The sequence below is a fragment of the Pogoniulus pusillus genome, chromosome 15, assembly GCF_015220805.1.
Source record: "Pogoniulus pusillus isolate bPogPus1 chromosome 15, bPogPus1.pri, whole genome shotgun sequence".
NCBI classification, from domain to species: domain Eukaryota; kingdom Metazoa; phylum Chordata; class Aves; order Piciformes; family Lybiidae; genus Pogoniulus; species Pogoniulus pusillus.
In genome coordinates this window covers 18066428-18085026 of record NC_087278.1, presented here as the reverse complement: position 1 = coordinate 18085026, position 18599 = coordinate 18066428, and the positions used below count along the sequence as shown (strand labels likewise).

Here is an 18599-nt window from a genome sequence, read left to right as displayed (position 1 = left end):
ATAATTAGCAGGGTTGCACAGTTGGATCTTAAGGCAAACTGAGGCTCATGTGTAGGGAGGGAAGCTCTTAGGCTGTTGCAGTAGGCTGCTGATTAGGTTGCTTTCTTACCAAGACTCAGGACTGTCCCGTAGACTCTTTCTGTCCTGATTCTTTGTTGTGCTCCTGTTTCCTTCTGAGATGCTTAGACATTTGTATGTTGGGCTTTTTTGATGTCTTGCGTTAGGCACTCAGAATTTTTGTTGTTGTTGTTGGAGTTCAGAGGTACATCCAGCCATATGATTTCTTTGGTGTCTTTGATGGCCAGAAGAATGATTTTGAGGCTTTTGCTTGTTTTGTTTTTTTTTTAATAAGAAAAGGAGGTTGTGAACCACTCCACTGGCCGAAGTTTCATAGAGAGGAGAGAAAGATTAATTTGCCTCGTAAGAAGTAGTTGCTTGGGTGTAGCTAACAATCCCAGCAGTGATCTGCTTGCCAACATGTTACGAAGGCACGCCCTTGCTGTCTATCTCTAAGTCCAAACCAGGAGTCTCTTTAGTATATTTGTGCCCAGTAATTGCAACAACAGTAACAAAAAGCAGAGCTTCCCCTCCCTCCCCCCCAAATCCAAGCTAGGCATGCTTTTTTTCTCCTTTGTAGATAGAGCCATGGTGTGAAGTCCCACTGGAATTTTCTGTTACTACAGAGAATTCCAGCAAATCAGACCTTTAGTACACTGCTGAATTTTATGTCAATAGTAAAATTTTTCACTGTCTGAAAAACCTTTTTCTACTGACTTGAAGCTCACAGTGTAAAACTCTCAGTGCATGCTGTGATATTGATCTCGGTATATCTCAGGCTGATTTGTCGCAGCAGAAGCTCTATTAAATTTAATTTAGGGTTTTTTGCTTTTCTGGTTTGGAAGTGGCTGTGTGTGTAAATAGTTTAAGTGTTAAGTAGTTCACATGCTTTTGCTGGTGCTTTTAGTTTCCTTCAGTTTTCAAAGGGTGCATAAAAACAAACAGAACTTGAACAAGAAGTTGTCAAATAAAGCAGTGAAGGTCCTGTAGCCAAGACCCATATTTTCTCGGTGTTTTCCTTCTCTTTCCTCCTCTTGATCATCCTCTTTCTGAGATGCTGAAGACAGTTCTGGGAAAAGATAGTAAATTAAGGGGAACATAGTACAAGGGAGCTTGGAATAGAGCTGACCTACCCTGTACCTTATGCTTCAGCCTGAAACTCTTTGTCCTATATCAGCAACATCTAGGACACTAGTTTTGTGTTTTTCAGGTTATCTGGAAAAGGTAGAGTGAGCTGACCCAGCCACCACTGTTGTGGGGAGCTTGAGAGGAAACGTATAAAGCTGCCAGTCTGAGTTCCGTCATTTGTCACCCATAACATATGGTCTTACCTCCTCAGTGAGATCAGCTGCCCTGGCAGGGAGCCACTATTCCAGCTGATCACTGCCACCAGAACAGCAGACACGGAAATGTCATCTGCGTAGGGAGTTATCAAACACAGAAGAGAATTTAGGGAAAGGAAGGGAGAGAGAAATGTGCAGTGACTTGGCTTTGCAGTTTAAAATACAAAATACCCACTCAGGTGCTCATAAATAATGCAGCTTTTCCTACAGATCTTATGTCAAGGAGGTGATTTTTTTCATTGTTTCCAAATGGGAAATGCTTTTATATACTGTGTCAGCAAAGATAAAAGCAAAAATGAAGCCTCACTTCTGGGAAAAAAGAGTTGTAGACTAGAGGCAGAAAGTGATGAATCCCAGACTGCTGAGTTTGCCTTGGTCTCAGTGCTGCGTTGCTGTGCAGCACCAGGCAGTTCACACTTGACTTTGCTCAGTGAAAAAACACACTGCTGATTTCTATGACTTCTTTAATTGGAGAGATAATAATATTGGTAGCATTGCAATATGAGTAGCATTATACATAGAATCTAAAAGGTGTCCTTTGCTATACAAAAAGAAGAGGTTTTGTTTTTGTAATGTGAGAGACAATCAAGAGAACAAGCAAATATTTTCCCATGAGCTATTTAGTCAATGTAAATAGTGTCCAGTCTCAGTTTTGGGAGTAGCCTTATGTTAGTGCTTTAAGAACACAAAACAGAGACCCTCTTCACCTTTTAGGGTGTGGGAGTTGATGTCATGTCCCTACTAACTGGTTTCCTTTGCCAGTCCATCAGGCTGCATTGCCTTGTGTGTGTGCTGGCTTTAGTTGGCTGTACTTGGGTTGCTTGGCTTTGGACCTTATTTGTTGCTCTTAATACTGAGATATCTTTTGGTGTCACCTGGCGCACCGAGTCTCTGGACAAAATTCTGATGTAAAGGGAGAACAACTTCTTGTGTCAGTTCTAGTTTTCTGTTTGTCTATGCTGGATGGTGGAGCAAAGGGCAGGTGGTGTTTGTTTGGATTTCTTCTCCATGCAGAACAAAAAGAGCATCCTAAGCTTGCCTTCCTAAGGAGGTCATCAGATTACCTGATCAGATTTTGCTATGTGTGAAACAAGCCAACAACAACAACAAAAAAAGTCCCTCCATGTAAAACAGAACAAAATACTTCCCCAAACTTTCCAGTCAAGGTTTTTTCCTAAATAAGTAAGAGGCAAGAAATTGTTGGATTTCAGTCTGTGAAACAAAACCTCGCCATGCAGATTCATGGTGAGTGCATAAATGCCATAAAAGACAGAGTGAAAAGTCAGAAATATTCATACACGTAGTTCCCTCCTTGCAAGTTTCCTAAAGCTTCCAACATGTCTGAAGGTTTCCAACAAAAACAGGAGAGGCATTGTACAGCAAGAGACTTTTCAGTTTGTTTTGGAGAGGAAAAGTATCTGTTTTCATCATTTTACTGTTAGGAAAGTCCCAGTTTTAGAATCGAAAGTCTCCTCACTATTCTCTGTGCTCCATAATTCTCTGATGTTCTACATGTATGCCAGTTTTACTGTGCCAGTCAGACGCTGGCACCCATCAGTAAATATCAACCACTGCAGGATGAGTTCTGAAATAGGGGAGGGTGGATGAGTACAGGGAGTAATGACTCCCAGTTCTTAACTTCATACATCAGTGCAATATGTAGAGGCGTGAACAGAAGTGTCTACCTCACTTTGCTGCTGAGAGGCTGAGAATGCTTCTATCTTGTTAATGTACATTGAGTCAGTAAATCCTATAATGCAGAGGTTCTCTGATAAAGGTTGGAGTGTTCCTCTTGCATAATCCAGTAATACTTCCCGTGTCAATGCCACGCACAGCTAAGCTTATTTTAAGCCTGTTTTTATTTTCCAAAGGGGAGAGTGGCAGATTGGGGTTTGAGCATTTCTGTGGTTTCCACACTTTTGTTTGGTGTTATTAAACTTTCCAGTTGTTGATGTTACTGAATGATAGACTATATAAAAAGCATGGGATGAAATGTAATCTGCTGCATTACTAGAAAAAATTAAAGTAGAGGCTATATTTTACAGTGTCGTCTTTCAAATCTAGCCATGCTGTAAACTGATGTTTGCTGTATGCTCCTCCTGATTTGAAATAGATGAGAGAGAATGAACCTTTAATCACCATGGTTCACACTATGATTGAGAACTCGGCGCTAAGACCACAACTGTACCAGCAAGTAAGGTCTTGGATAGTGAATGAAATTGCTTTATCATCTGCAAAACTTTTCCTTAGTGAGAGTTTTGGTTGTTCCTCAGACTCCTCCATGACATCGGTGTTTCTCTTATTTGCTTTGGCCAGCCACGAGTCATCCATGCTTTCTAAACCGCTGCAGTATCGTTAGCATGGCTTCTGCTGCGTTTTTGTCCTTGAGTATTAAGTGTACACTTTTGGGTAACTTCTTCTCTGTCTAGACAATTAATGAGTTGATGTTTTCTGCAGGTGTTGAGTAAATCCATGAAATCCCTAATAAGCTTCCAACATTTGTCTTAGCATGACTCCCTGCAATTAGTGTTCCAAGGTGCTTCTTTCTTTTGACCACTACAAAAGCATGTGGGTGGCGTTTACCTGGTCATTCCTGGCAATTCTGTTTTGTTCAAGGAAGTGGATTTACAAGTTTTTCTTTGCACCTACCAAGCCTGTAGCCGCTGAAGAAAGGAAGGATCAAAACTTACTTTGATCTGGGGACTGTAAATCCAAAAAGGCAGTGTCTGTTCATAAAGTCACAGCAGACTTAACCATGCACACTGACGGTTGTCAATGGTAAGATGGAAGAAGAATCAGAAACGTGAATGGAAATATTGTCTGTGAGTTGAGACCTGCGTTAACTTATGAGCATGGCCAATGCACCCCTGTTGGCACTGCAGAGTCTTAGGGAGGCTGGGGCTTCACGGGGTACCTCCTGTCACACCAGGCAATGTTTAAGAGGGCGCTGGCCTCCGCTGCAACAAAGATGTTGTTCTTAATATAGTATTTTGCAGCAGTTCTGGCTACCAGTCAGAAGGGAAAATCTGACCCTTGCCTTTGTGCCCTTGTGAGCCAAAGTTGATGTGTAAAGGTTGCTTACTTCGAAAAGGGTCAAAGCTCTGCTGTGTAGAACAGTGATTTGTTAGTACTGGATGGTTTGCTGTGTTCCTAGAACATGCTGCAGCTTAGTTTCTTGTTTGCATTTCTTGGCAGTCAAGTCCACAGCGTAGATTTGCATGTGATCAGAGAAGCTGCAAGACCAATCTCAGCTTTCCAGGGGAAGCTGGGTTGTGAGGGGCTGATTTCAGGGTCATCCAGCTTGCGCTCCTCGGTGCACAGCCCGAGCATTGGCGTGGAATCTGAAGGAACTGTTTGAGAGAGGAATGAGAGAAGTAAGGTGTCCCCAGGCTCCAGATGAAACTGGGTTTGTTGTTGGTTTGTTGTTTATTTTTTTAAAGCAGTCTAGCTGCTAGGATTTTTTTTTTTCAGCAAATCAGTTTTGTATAACAGTAGCAGTGAGGCAAGTGAGTCAGCACACAGAGAAAGAGGAGCTTTGGATGTGTCGGGGTAAAACAGCTCAGCAGCTCATTTTAACGCAGACACGGTGCAGGTCTAGCTGTGCCTAGGCAAGGCTGCCAGCTCGTTCAGGGATACCAGTGCGTTAGAGTGCTGTTTTGACAGTGCTCTGTTGTCAGCTAAGGTACTGACACACAGCACTGCCTTGGCCTGGAAGACACAGCTGCTGCTTTGTGTTTGCCACTGAATGAACACCTTCTTTGACATTTACAGCAAAGAAACAAGTGAATAGGACAGGTTGTGAGGATCGAATGACCTTTTGTTGTGGAAGATGTCTCTTCAGGTCAGACTGCTGGCGACATGTCCACAGGCTTGTGCAGAAGAGCCCATATATCACATACACTAGAGAGCAGCCAAGACCTTCTGCTTTCCTGGACACAGTTTACTATACAAAATTCCATATCGACCAACTTCTAGGACTTGACTGAAAATTCTATATTGGCTGACTTCTAGGATAAAAATAGACTCAGACTTCCGCTGATTAAAAAGTCTTCTGAGCTTTTGCCATGCAGAACCAACACATGGAACTTTCTGGCAGGTTACTGATGTTTAAACAACATACACTTTTTATTCAAAGGAAGTTAGATTATTTTTACCAGTCATCTTCCTCACTGCAGTGAGATGTGGTACAGGTCAGAAGGGCCCCTGAAGATCATCTAGTTCCAACCCTTTGTCCCTGCCATGGGGGACACGTGGCACTAGAGCAAGCCTCTCAAGGCCTCATCCAGACTGATCTCGAGCACCTCCAGGCAGTGGGTATTCATCACCTCCCTGGGCAGCTGTTCCAGTGTCTCATCGCCCTCACTCTGAAAAATTTCTTCCTCATCTCCAGTCTAAGTCTCCCCTCCTTAAGTTTCTCTCCATTCCCTCCTGTCCTATCACTACAAGCCCTTGTAAAAAGACCCTGGCTTTCTTGGCCCTCTTTTTGGTACTGGAAGGCTGCTCTAGGTCTCCCCAGAGCCTTCTCTTCTCCACCAAACAGAGGCTGTAGCTGTCAGCCAAAGACAGCATTCCTCGGGTGGGGGCAGTGAATTCAAACCCGCTGGCCAGCATTTGTGAAAGCACTGTTCTGACTTGCCACTACAGGTGCATAAACAAAGCAGACCAGGAAAAGCCAGTGCATAAGAAGTTCAGTCGGATGACATGGCACAGGTGGAGCAAGGAACACCTTCTTTAACCACTTCTGTATCTCTCCAACTTGGAATTTTTTCAAATTCCCCATCCAGACCACCAATTTCTGCCATATTTTTTTGTTCAAGGGTGTGACAGACTTAGATTACTTTACTCTTTTTTTTTAAGGCAGTAAAATAATAATATTTGCTAAATTGGAGAGGAATACAGAAAAAAATGGTTTGAAAGGTGTGCAAGAAAAGGTCTGGCATACATGAATCCTTAACACCTAATACAGACACAGGATGCATGAGCATTCCCCCAAAGCCTTCCCCCCAACCAGGCTAAACCACCAAACCCCCAGTGCTCATTTTCACCCCTCACTGCCTCCCATTTAGAATCATAGAATCAATATGGTTGGAGGAGACCTCCCCTGGCACAGCTTGAGGCTGTGTCCCCTCCTTCTGTTGCTGCTTGGCTGGCAGAAGAGCCCAACCCCACCTGGCTACAGCCTCCCTTCAGGTAGTTGTAGGCAGCAATGACCTCTGCCCTGAGCCTTCTCTTCTGCAGGCTGCACACCCCCAGCTCCCTCAGCCTCTCCTCCTAGGGCTGTGCTCCAGGACCCTCCCCAGCCTTGCTGCCCTTCTCTGGACACTTTCCGGCACCTCAACATCTCTCTTGAGTTAAGGAGCCCAGAACTGGACACAGCACTCAAGGTGTGGCCTGAGCAGTGCTGAGCACAGGAGCAGAAGAACCTCCCTTGTCCTGCTGGCCACACTGCTCCTGAGCCAGCCCAGGATGCCATTGGCTCTGCTGCCCACCTGGGCACTGCTGGCTCATGTTAGGCCCAAGTAGGCCTGGATTGCACAGCTGGAAATTCAGTGCAGCTGTGGCCTTGAAGGCAGCAGGCAGGGTTTACTGGTGCATAGTTACCTGGATAAGAATCCTTCCAGAGATCCAAAAGTAAGGGACAAAAGAGACTGAATTGATTTTGCTGCTTACTTACACAGTTCTGGAGCCCCCAGCACAAGCAGGACATGGAACTGTTTGAGCCAGTCCAGAAGAGGCCACCAAGATGCTGAGAGGGCTGCAGCAGCTCTGCTGTGAGGGCAGGCTGAGAGAGTTGGGGCTCTGCAGCCTGGAGAGAAGGCTTCGAGGAGACCTTGGAGTGGCCTGCCAGTGTCTGAAGGGGGCTGCAGGAAGGAGGGGGAGGGACTATTGACAAGGTCTGGTAATGAGAGGAGGAAGAGGAGTGGGTTTGAAGTAGCAGAGGGCAGATTGAAAGTGGCTATTAGGAAAGAGTTCTTTGCAGTGAGGGTGGTGAGACACTGGCACAGGTTGCCCAGGGAGGTTGTGGAGCACAGAAGCACCCAGTGTGATGGAAGATCACATTCTGTGCTTCTGTGCTCCACAACCTCCCTGGAGGTGTTCAAGGCCAGGTTGGATGAGGCCTTGAGCAACCTGTTCTGGTGGGAAGTGTCCCTGCCTATGGCAGAGGGTTGGAACTGGCTGAGCTTTGAGGTCCCTTCCAACCTAAACCATTGTATGAATAACAAAATTACAATATCTGGGGACAGCCAGATCTGTCCCCTTGGGATGAACTTGTGTCTGTGGCCTTCTTAAGGATACCTGGGACCCCTCAAACCACTACAAGGCTGAACATCCCAAACTCTCTCAGCCTGCCTCCGTAAGGGAAGTGCTCCAGCCCTCTGACCAGCTTTCGTGGTCCTTCTCCAGACCTGGTGCAGCAGATCCAAAGTGCAGTGTGGGAGTATAAGTCAGGGCAGTGAACCTGTGTGTACATGCAAATAGAGGCTTTGTACAGCCTGGACCAGTTTCTACCTTGCAGTGGTTTTGTTTCTTTCTAATACTAGGTAAGGAGCATTAATCTTATTTTCTAAAGCAGCTTATGCTCACTGTAAAAGGTATAGTTCCCCTCAGTTCATTCTATGTGTGCCAGTTCCCTAAAGGGGAAAAGAAATGAAAATCTGAGTGCAGGAGGCTAATTTCCAGCTCTTTGCTCGGATAATTGCTCTTAATACACTAAAAAGGTGTCACTTGTTTTTTTCCTGTAAGGTACTGGCATGTTGTTAATGTCAGTTATTATTGCTATTGTTACTATTTATTGCTATTCTTACTGCAACTGCATGCATTTAACCTGTTGCACATGTTCAGTTTTGAGATTCATAGGCAGAAATGTTTTTCAGGTTTTACTGTGGGTGCAGGATGGTTGTGTTTGAGCTAAAAATCTTGTGTTTCCAATTTGTGTTTGAAATGTTATCTGGCATGACATTCAAAATCAGAGGGGAATCTTGCTTAGTCCAGGGTAAATGCCCATTTGCCCCGCTTCTGGTAGAAAGTAGTACTTCAGAGAAGAAAGGAGTTAAAAAGGCCTTTTGGGAATGTCCTAGTCTGACTTTATCCTTGTACCTGCCCACAAAATGTCCTAGACTGTCCCGTTTCAATTTCCTAAGTGCAGCTATCTTGCAGAGGTGCTGAGTGTGCTCTCAGGGTGTGAAATTCCCTGCCACTTGTTTGTCGAATCCAAGTGGTTGGCAGAACCTGAACATAGGTTGTAAGGTAATTGATACTGGAATCTAAGTGTTTTGAGGGGTTTTAATAGTGACTGCTTAAATAGGTTGAACCTCTCCTATCTCAAGAGTTACATTTGCCTGCATTTTGGGGGAGATAAATTTCCTTCCTATTACATCTGACATTGTTTCCATTGTGGTTGGTTCACCTCGTTCTGTGATTCATATTGTGCTGGTGTTTGATGGAGAACAGGCTCTGTGCAGTAGGACTGGAAAGTAGGTGACAAACTGTTTGTAACATAAGATGGAGATGCAGTTAAGGTCATTTTAGCTTTCCACAGATACGGTACATGTTTGGTATGTGCAGGTTACCTCTCAACAACACTCAGTTCTGGTTTAGGTGTTGAGGGTTCTGCTCCTTAACGCTTAGCAGCTGTGTGCAACCTGCTTTTACCACGTTAAGAGGAATGGACCTCTGTGTTTGAGCAGGTAGATGCTGAGGACCGTGGAAGTGGTGGATTCAGCAGGTGGCAGTCTTTCTCTGAAATCGCTGCCCTGGTGGAGTGTTTGTAGGAGCGATTTGGTGAGAGGGGTGTTTGTTGGACAAGGACGTAAAAGACATATCGGTAACTCGATCCCCGGAGCTCTTACAGTGCGTTCGCCAGGGTTACGACATAGTTACCCTGGCCTGTAACGGGTGATGGCATTTTGCCTTCCGCAGTTCCTCTGGTAATTCCTGTGGGATGCTGTGGCGTGCTGCACATTTTGCCTTAAGCTGATGTGTAGATGTGCTGTGCAAAGAGAAGCTGCTGTTTTGTCAGAGATGGATGAAGTGTTCCATACTTGTCTTAGAGGTTCCACGCGAAGTCTGTGTTCGGCGTTGCAGCAGAAGTGTTGAAATTAAGTGGCTCTCCAGCACTGCCTCCTGTGGGAAATTGGTGCCACTGCCAAAAGCAAGAAGCTGGCAGCAGTTTTAGCAGTGTGATAGGAATTTAGTAAGAACCATTAGCACACGTGTCTAGCGCTCTTTGAAGAGGTGGTTTCATTTGGGGAATACTGAAAATATATCCCTTTTAGGAAGGGGGCAGGGTTAAGGATGCTGAACTAGCAAGCTGTTTTAAACATGTCTTTAAGGCTGAAATGACCAAAAAAGAGTCTCTCATTGTCTTTAAAAAAAGAAAATGTAGCCTGTTTCAAGTGTCCAAAAGTACTGGCTTGAAAAAATACCATTGCCTTTTTTTCAGGCAAGCTGCACAAAGGGCTGAGAAGTTCCTTGGGAAGATGTATTGTCTCGTAAGGGATAATGCTTCCTTTGTAAAGTCTTTCTATTGTAAACTACCACAGCTAGGTTTTTCTCTGTTAGCTAAAAGACATTTGGCCATGTTTATGAGTTTACTTAAAATATTTCCATTCCTCATTTTTCTCTCATTGCGATAAAACCGACTGTTAAAAAAATCACAACTCTACAGGAGTTGGAGTTTAAAGAGATACCTTAATTTTCGTGGCATTCATGTAAGGTGCAAAAGTGCTGTGGCTTTGTTCGTATTCCAACACTCATATTCATAACACATCCATTTCAAAGAAAGATACTGTCTGGTTGTAGTGCACCATGCATACTTCTAACTGCCACCAGGTGCTTTTGCATGAGGTATGTGGACATAATGTCTTGAAATGAAACACTTGAGTGTGTTGCAGATCTCCTGTATGTTTGGAATGCTTGTTTGATTAGCCCTTCACTAGTGCTCCTTTCATTTGTAAGTGTCCTTTAACATGGACTTGTATTTTATGGTCTTTATTGGTCTGTTGAGTCATAATGAGCTAACTGTGGCAAATACCTGAAAGAAAAGCTGTATGAAAGTAGTTGAGATTACCTTACATGCTGAGAAGTATGAGGACACGAGCTTGGCTATGTCCAAAGATAAAATAGAAGGGCCTCCATTTATGGTGTTTCAGGTAATACTCTGTTGGAGGGGAGGGAATCCTTCTGGAAAAGTAGGCAGAGAGGTATTTGATGGCACTTATTTGGCATATGTTTGTAATGAGATATTTTACACATATTTTGTGAACTTAGGTCATTCTGTTCTGATTTCAGATTCACATCAGAATATCCTCCTTGTGAATACACTTGCCTTTAGTGGGCCTAGAATGGTTAATTCCAGGTAGAACGAGCCCCTGTATTTAGAATGCACATAAGAAAACGTACATAATGATGTATAACTGTGTAGATGTACTCTGACAGCTTCATCTGCCTACATAATCCATGTTTGACCGAGTTAGTTGTACACCTTTAAAAATCCAGTTTGCACTGCAAGCCCAGCCTGTTAAGTTAATGCAACTTTCTGCTGACAGTCTGCTTGGCATTCCATATACTTATCTTCATTAATATATGTTGGCTAAAAGACACGTTGTTCAGTGTGGTATGTTTGACTTTTCAAGCGAGAGCCTGTTGCTGCATTAGTACTCGTTAAGATGAACAACAGTTTCCTTTTCATAGTCAAATTAAGTTGTTTTATGGCAATATTATTCTTCCTTATAGTTAACACAAGAAGAATGTAGGGGCACACTGTACAAATATAGAGCTGAAGAGCTGGATATTGATGTAAGTCATTTGTATTTCTTCCTCTTTGGCAATGCTGGCATTTGTCTCTTTGTTTTGATAGTAATTGCTGCCTTGAATTTTGCATCTGAAATGCATTTCTTACAGGTAATTACCAACACAAATTACTTTGTGAGTTGAGGGGCACAAGAATCTTTTTAGGGATCAGCTTTTAGCTTGCAGAAGTCCTGCATTTTAGGCTTGAATTTCAAGTATTGTATCTGAAGGTTAATTGCTTCTAGAAAGGAATTAATTACTTAAGAAAGGGAAAACTTTGTGCTTGTAGCTCAGTTGTAAGAATCAGAGATGTAGTATCTCAAGAAATATGACCAGTACTCCAAAACTGAAGTTTGGCATGGGTAGTTACTATTCAGAGTATTGGGTTTCTTGTTACTTAAGAAAAGGGGCTTGGTGTAAAACTGATGGTGAAAAATGCACACACCAAGTCATACTGTATATGCATGCCTGGTCCTTTGTGTGATGCAACTAAGGGAAGGCAGACTGATTTAAAGGGTGTCCTTTTAAGAGTGAAAAGGAAAACAGGCATCCACTGTTACCTTAGAGTTAAACAGTCCAAGCAGCACAAACTGAATGAAAAAGGTTGTTCAAATAGAAAAGTAAGCTGTCTCAAATTGGGCAGGACACACTGAACAGTTACTTGCTTAAAGCAGAGCTGGAATGGAAGATTTTTAATCATAGCCATGCCTCGGTCCGTGCTGAGGCAGAGCAGAGCATGAGTAGTTCCAGTACCTAAATGTTACAAGCTGAAGTAAACCGTGGGAAAGACTGTGCATGTATACAATATTCCTTTTAATACCAAGGAATAGGTAAATTAAAGCAGTGTTTAAGACATAATAATAAGTAGTGTAGAAGTGTCAATTAAGTGTTTTGAGCCATGCCATCTCGAGTTTATTACACATAAGAGAGTTTCTTAAGGTTAATGTGAAAACACAAGACTGACGCCTTCCATAATTCTAGAATGGGTCCTTTGTGGTAGTGCTTGCTATAGATTAATATAATTCTTTGATCGAGTTATGTTTTGTTTGCCAAGGGTGTTAATCATGAAATCCTAACTGCGTTCTTCTTCTGTTATGTGCTAGGCTAAGCTTAGCCGTTTATGTGAACAAGATAAAGTTGTACAAGCGCTGGAGGAGAAGCTTCAACAGCTACAGAAGGAGAAAGTAGGACAATTGTATTTATTACCTAAAGTGGATGTTGTTTTACGTGCTTATTATCAGAACATTGATAACTGAAATAAAACCTAAATCAACCCAATGGTGCAGAACATTAAAAATAATTCTTTCTATTGTAATAGTACACGCTTGAGCAAGCTTTGCTATCAGCAAGTCAGGAGATAGAAATGAATGCAGATAACCCTGCAGCCATACAAGGTGTGGTCTTACAGAGAGATGACTTGCAGAACGGACTGCTTAGCACTTGTCGAGAGATATCGCGAGCTACCGCGGTAAGTACTGACTACCTTCTTGCCAGTCAAATCCGCTCAGGTACTAAACGGCATGCTTCGTAGGATTCATTTGTCTGATGATTGTTCATTCTCTTCTAGCACTAGTCAGTAATCTTGTACTTGCTTCTGTGTTTGTCAGAGGCAGCTGGAAAGTCATCTGGTTGTTGTATTCATCACGTAGTCTTCCCTTCATGTATTGGTTTTTGGCCAGGTATAAGTGCATATTGCCTTTAATTGATCTGGTAATTTTCTTCATAATATGAAAAATTGATTGCAGAAATACAAATAAACTGTTCTATGTGATCTCAAAATAGTAGCAAGCACACACTTTAACAGATACTTGAACAGCCAGGTGAGTAGGTGGCTTACTTTAAGCAAAAGCAGCTGCAGGATGAGAAGATTATACTGTCATAGTCTTTCTTCCAAGTAGACCATTACTTAAAAGATCATTCTAGTTATGACTTTTAAAAGTATCTTAAAAGATCTTTCTAGTTCTGAACATGGAAAAAAAGGAGAGGAGAGGAGTTGCTATTTATTGTCCTTTTCCACTTCATGGTGACAAGGGAAAGAATAATTTTTGCCTACTCACGTATATACATACAAAAATGTGTGTGTATATATAAATATGTATATTTCATGCGTATATATATGTGTGTGTATATTTAATGTGTATATATATACATGTGTATGTTAGCGTGTGTCTATATACATATATTTAATGAGTGTATATACATAAGCTTGATGTCTGTGTGTATATATACATACATAATGTGTGTGTGTATATATATTGCACAAAAAGATATTTCAGTGTCAAATTTCAGTGGTTTGATGTGGTGAAATTGATAGGAAGTAGGCCCTGAAATTCTGGATTTAATCTGTGTTATAAAAGGAATTGGTTTGATAAGGAAAAGGGAATTGGGAAAAAGGAAATCCTCAAGATATACTTTTCCTCATTGACATTTTAATATATGCTAAGTTGAGTAAATTGCTTGATGTAGGTAGAGCTGACCTCAGAGAAAAATTTCTTCTTGAACCTTTTTGTACTTTCACATATATAAAATAATGGTGTATTAGCAAGCCTGGGGCATCCACTGGTAACCTTACAGGCAGAGCTGGATGGCTTCCACTTGTCTTGCATAATACGTTGGGTGTACACACACATGCTGTGCACCCACACATGTGTATTCTGTGTGATAAAAGAGGCAAATTTGCATCCTTTTTTGTGGGTTTTCTGCCTCAGTGGAGGGACAGCTTATGACACACATGCCTGCTTACCATAAAGGCATATTCTGAGGGGTTTGCCATTGTCTGTCCTTTTTTTGTTTGTGAGAAGACAAAGTGCTGTATGTGTGAAGTCTATTCAGTGTCATGAGAGATTTGAAAAGCTCTTTAAACATTGCATTCTCTGAAATACGTATCTCTCGACGGTACCTATTTATTTCTTCCTGGTACCTATCTATTTCTTACTTCCTGAAGTATCATAACAGTTAATTTATTTTTTTTTCTTTCACTTGAATGTGCAGTTTTAATTCTTTGTTCTCGTTATATACTTAGGAACTTGAAAGGGCCTGGAGAGAATATGATAAGTTGGAGTATGATGTAACTGTAACAAGGAACCACATGCAGGAGCAACTTGATCGGCTTGGAGAAATTCAGGTGTGGCATGGGGCTTAAAATACACTGAAGTCGTTTTCATTTGCTGTGATTTCGTTTAAAAGCTACACAGAATTAAAAAGGGGACACACGTGGTGCATTAACCTACAAGGTATAAAGAGCTTCTGAGGAATTCGTTGGGGTTTTTGAAGCTACGGCATGGGATTTCCTGTGTCTAGGAGCCTCCTCTTTCTGTGATGGGGTCCAAAATGGAATCATGTTCTCAGACCTTAATTGCTATGGCAGTTGTGTTAATTCCCATCAATCCTTCCACTTAACTGAATATTTTAAAATGTAATCAAACCATTCTATGAAAATAAATTACAATGTAAAGAAGTTTAGGCACTGCTTCAGATCTTAAACATAATGAAGAGTTCTAATGGATATCTTGCTGCCTCGCTGTGCAGCAGGGGATTGGACAGCTCGTGTAAGTTGTAGGTGTCTGAGGAGATCTGTCTGTGAGACACACAGGGATGTGCATACATTAGCTGGAATAGGCAGATGGGTGTGGTCCATGGTGGGAGGCATTAAAGGCTATTTGCTTCAGGGATTGATTTTCTATGCAGCTATGAAAGGGAGATTACAAGGGAGCCTAAGAACTGAGAAATTTGTGTTGTGCAGTCCAAAGCATGCATGACTATGAATGCAAATAGGCCCCCAGTTTCTATGCTAGTATGCAAACACTATCTTCATCTCCACTTCTTTTAGGGTTGTAACTTTTCTTTCGTTGTGTGTAGGTTTCCTGTACAAAACTTGCCTGGATTTTCTTTGGAGACAGTAGATACTGTTCTTAAGGTGCTGACAAATGAAGGGACACATCATGAAATTTATCTTACACTTTTTCTTTCTGACAATATTTGACTGGTTTATGGGAAAGGAGAGTGTCTGCCTTGATTGTGTTTTGTTTTCCTTCATTGGGAAAGGGTGTGCAGCGTAGTATAAAGAAAGAAAAAGGGGTTGGTGCCTCAGACTTCCAATGCGCTCTGATTTATTGTCTCTACTTGCTGTTTATTGACTGGCAGACGGAGTCAGCAGGGATACAGCGAGCTCAGATTCAGAAGGAACTGTGGAGAATCCAAGATGTCATGGAGGGTTTAAGTAAACATAAACAGCAAAGAAGCTCATCAGAAGCAGGTACAGTCTTGTAGGAAGTGAGATTGCCTCATAAACGTTTTTAAAGGCTAAGCTCGGTAGTTGCTTTTGTCTTTTGGGAAGAATGGTACAGTTGCTTAGCAAAGAGAACAGTCATCTGTTTGAAGTGGGCGATTTGTGTGTGTGTGTTTGATAGCAACAGGTTATAGTTCATCTTTTAAAAGCTGTTCATTGAAAACAATTTTTCTTCTTCCTGTGCCTTTCCCACTCCCCCGTACAGGCATCATGGGATCTAGGACACTTTCAGCTCTTAAATACAAAAACGAGGTACGGCTTTGGCATATTTACCATTTTAACATCACTAAATTCCTGATATACCTATGGTAGAAATGAGCATTACTGTAGTTGTTTTGAGGATCTCTGAAGTACGTATTCGGTCTGGTTTTGTGGAAATAATGCATTATGAATAGTTTTAAAGACTGATATCTCCACTGTAATGAACATTTCTTTTTGTTCTGTGTCTTTATATTCTCACTGGTGTGTTTCTCTTTTTCCATGTCTCACCTTTTCCTCCCCCCAGGCTCTTACCCTAGAAATATAAGCCCTGGTTTGTGGATTTGTATTCTACCCACCACACTTTTCTTGGGAAGAAATACATTGCTTTATATGTCTATTCACATATTAAGCCTGGTTCTCAGATGGCCAGAGCACCCAAAAGGACAGCTGAGGCTATGGGAGCTCCCAGATGTTCAGTTCCTCTGAAAATCTGGCTAGAGGTTACATTTTTAAAGGGACATTGTCATGGTTATCTGAAGTGCATGCAATATGCATCTGGCTTACAGTACTACCTGGAAGTCTGATTTATGTAAAAAGCTTTTAAATATATTGAGTTTAATTTTTTTAAAATATGAGTCAGAGAGCTCATGCTTGTCCAACAGAAAGTGCAGGTGTTAGAATGGCAAAAGATGTATAATGAAACTATTGAAGTATTTCAGTCCAGGTAGTAGTAATGAAATAAAAAGCAAACTAAAGAGCAAAGAAGTCCAGATGAAACCCATCAAAAATAAAACTCTCTTGGCCGTTTTTACTTTCTTGTCCCCTTAGTGTGACATTGTCCCTTTAATTCCAAGATCTATAGCTGGTGTAGCTATGGTAATATATTTTTCTTTCTAAGTTATAAATAATTGTAACAACTGTGCACGTCTAAATAAGGTGACTATTCTACAATCTTTAGGAAGAGGAAGTAGTCCCACCTCGTCCTCCACTCCCTCGGTCCTATGACTTTACAGAGCATCCTCCCATAATCCCCCCTCTGCCCAGTGATAGCAGCTCCTTGCTCTGTTATAGCAGGGGCCCAGTACATCTGCCAGAAGAAAAGAAGATTCACCAAGTTCAAGGATATCAGAGAAATGGATCTTACTGTGTAAGTGGCTTAAACTGCCACGTTGCTGTTGAAACATCCCCCTTCCTTTGCACAGTCATGATTTTTGTTCTGCCATCTGGCTGCTTTTGTGGTGTTTTTCCTTTTGTTTACTGAGTTTTATTTGTAGCTTCCATCATTTGCTGTTCGCATTACCCTGTCATATATTCTATACATATATAAGACGTCTTAAGACTTCAATGATCAATATTTTGCTTGTATCTGAGTCAATTTTAAAGAGTTAGGTTCTTTTACTCACAAGTTCTTATAAAACTCTAGGCTCAGAGTCAGGTTTTGCTGAAGTCCTATACAAATTTGTTTCTTGAAGATAATTTAAAAGAGCAACAAAACTCTTCATTTTTCTTATGTTTCATATTGCTAATGCTGTTACCCAAATTAACTGCAAAGAAATACTGCTGCAGAAGTACTTGAGTGAGGAAAGGTTGTCTTAAAGTGAGAGCACATCCATCACAGAATAACTAGTTTGAGTCTTAAGACATAAATGCTTGTACAAAAGTGTCTGTTTATTTACCTCATAACCTGTCGTTCCTCAGGGTCCTGATTATAGGCTTTATAAGAGCGAGCCAGAGTTAACTACTGTAGCAGAAGTGGATGAGTCTAATGGCGAAGACAAAACAGAACAGATTTCAGAATCAGAATCTACTACTAAAGGTTTGTCCCCACGCATGGCATTTGCCACCTTCTAGCCTTTTTCCACAGGGAATACAAAGAGTTAACTGTGTTACAGAACCTGTATCATCTTTTGTGTTTTCGTAGCATGTCCATTTCTTAATATGATGAAACAGCTTCCATGATAAAATAATGATTTAATTATATGACAAGAAAGATTTCAGTCAATTACACCACAGAAAAATCAAACATTACACTCAACAACAACCCTGAAATCCTTATTGACACCATGTCTAATCACATCACTCACATTCCCCACACACCATTCCCTTGAACAATTACCCATTTTATGTTCGTGCCCTTGAACAATTATGCAGTTTTTGAATCAAGCTCCCCATGTTATGTCACTGGAAAGTCCAAAAAGGCAGCACCACAGAATTTTCAGGCTCTCATAAGGCAGGGAAACAATGTCTTTTTCTTTTTTTAATCTTGTAATTGTTGAATTGCCTTCTGTCCCCTGATATAATAGGAATAATGATCATGACCTTGGAGCCTACAGACAATAGAGGTCTTTGCAATTGCTAAATGCTTTAGATTCTTCTCTTCATCTAGCTTCCATAAAAGCTACTAATTGCTTGGTTAGAGTCTTTTACCAGGAAGTGCTTCTCAATTCTGTTTGTTAAAACACACAGAATAGTTTGTTAAAGGTTACTTCAGGGAAAGTAGTTTGAGCACCTCCCAAAAACCGCATTAAGAGCTTTTAGAAAAAAAGAACCAACTCCATTTTCTTACTGTAACAGTTGATGTTTCCAGTGCCAGTTTGACTAAGCATGTGCAGAGCAGGCTGTGCGAGAGCATCGGAATTTGACCAAGAACTGCCATCCTCGAAGGATATTATTTTCACCAGAACAGTAATGGAGGTTTTTAAAAGCAAGATGGGCACACAGTTTGGATGGAAACAGTGCGAATGGCCCCATGACATATGATATAATTAAGCCTGCACTTAGCAGACAGTTGGTCAATTGAGTTTTACTGTTGCATTTGCCAAGGTATAATGTTCACTTAAGATAGATAGTATATTTTTTTAACTTGGTAGTGAAAAATGCAGAGTTTAACCTGAGGTTTACTAATCATTAGCTGCCTA

General features: G+C 41.5%; 1 protein-coding gene across 12 annotated transcripts in view; it reads left to right on the top strand.

The window, feature by feature from the left end:
* PLEKHA5 (pleckstrin homology domain containing A5) overlaps positions 1 to 18599 on the top strand; it is a 147136-nt gene that overhangs the window by 112902 nt on the left and 15635 nt on the right. For 4 of the 12 annotated variants that reach the window (XM_064155565.1, XM_064155564.1, XM_064155572.1 and 1 more), the window contains 9 exons: positions 3514 to 3594; positions 11136 to 11198; positions 12296 to 12376; positions 12511 to 12660; positions 14215 to 14316; positions 15336 to 15447; positions 15686 to 15732; positions 16640 to 16828; positions 17380 to 17497. In XM_064155565.1, coding sequence (XP_064011635.1) covers positions 3514 to 3594; positions 11136 to 11198; positions 12296 to 12376; positions 12511 to 12660; positions 14215 to 14316; positions 15336 to 15447; positions 15686 to 15732; positions 16640 to 16828; positions 17380 to 17497 — 943 coding nt within the window. The other 8 variants (XM_064155568.1, XM_064155566.1, XM_064155573.1 and 5 more) reach the window with 6 other exon arrangements.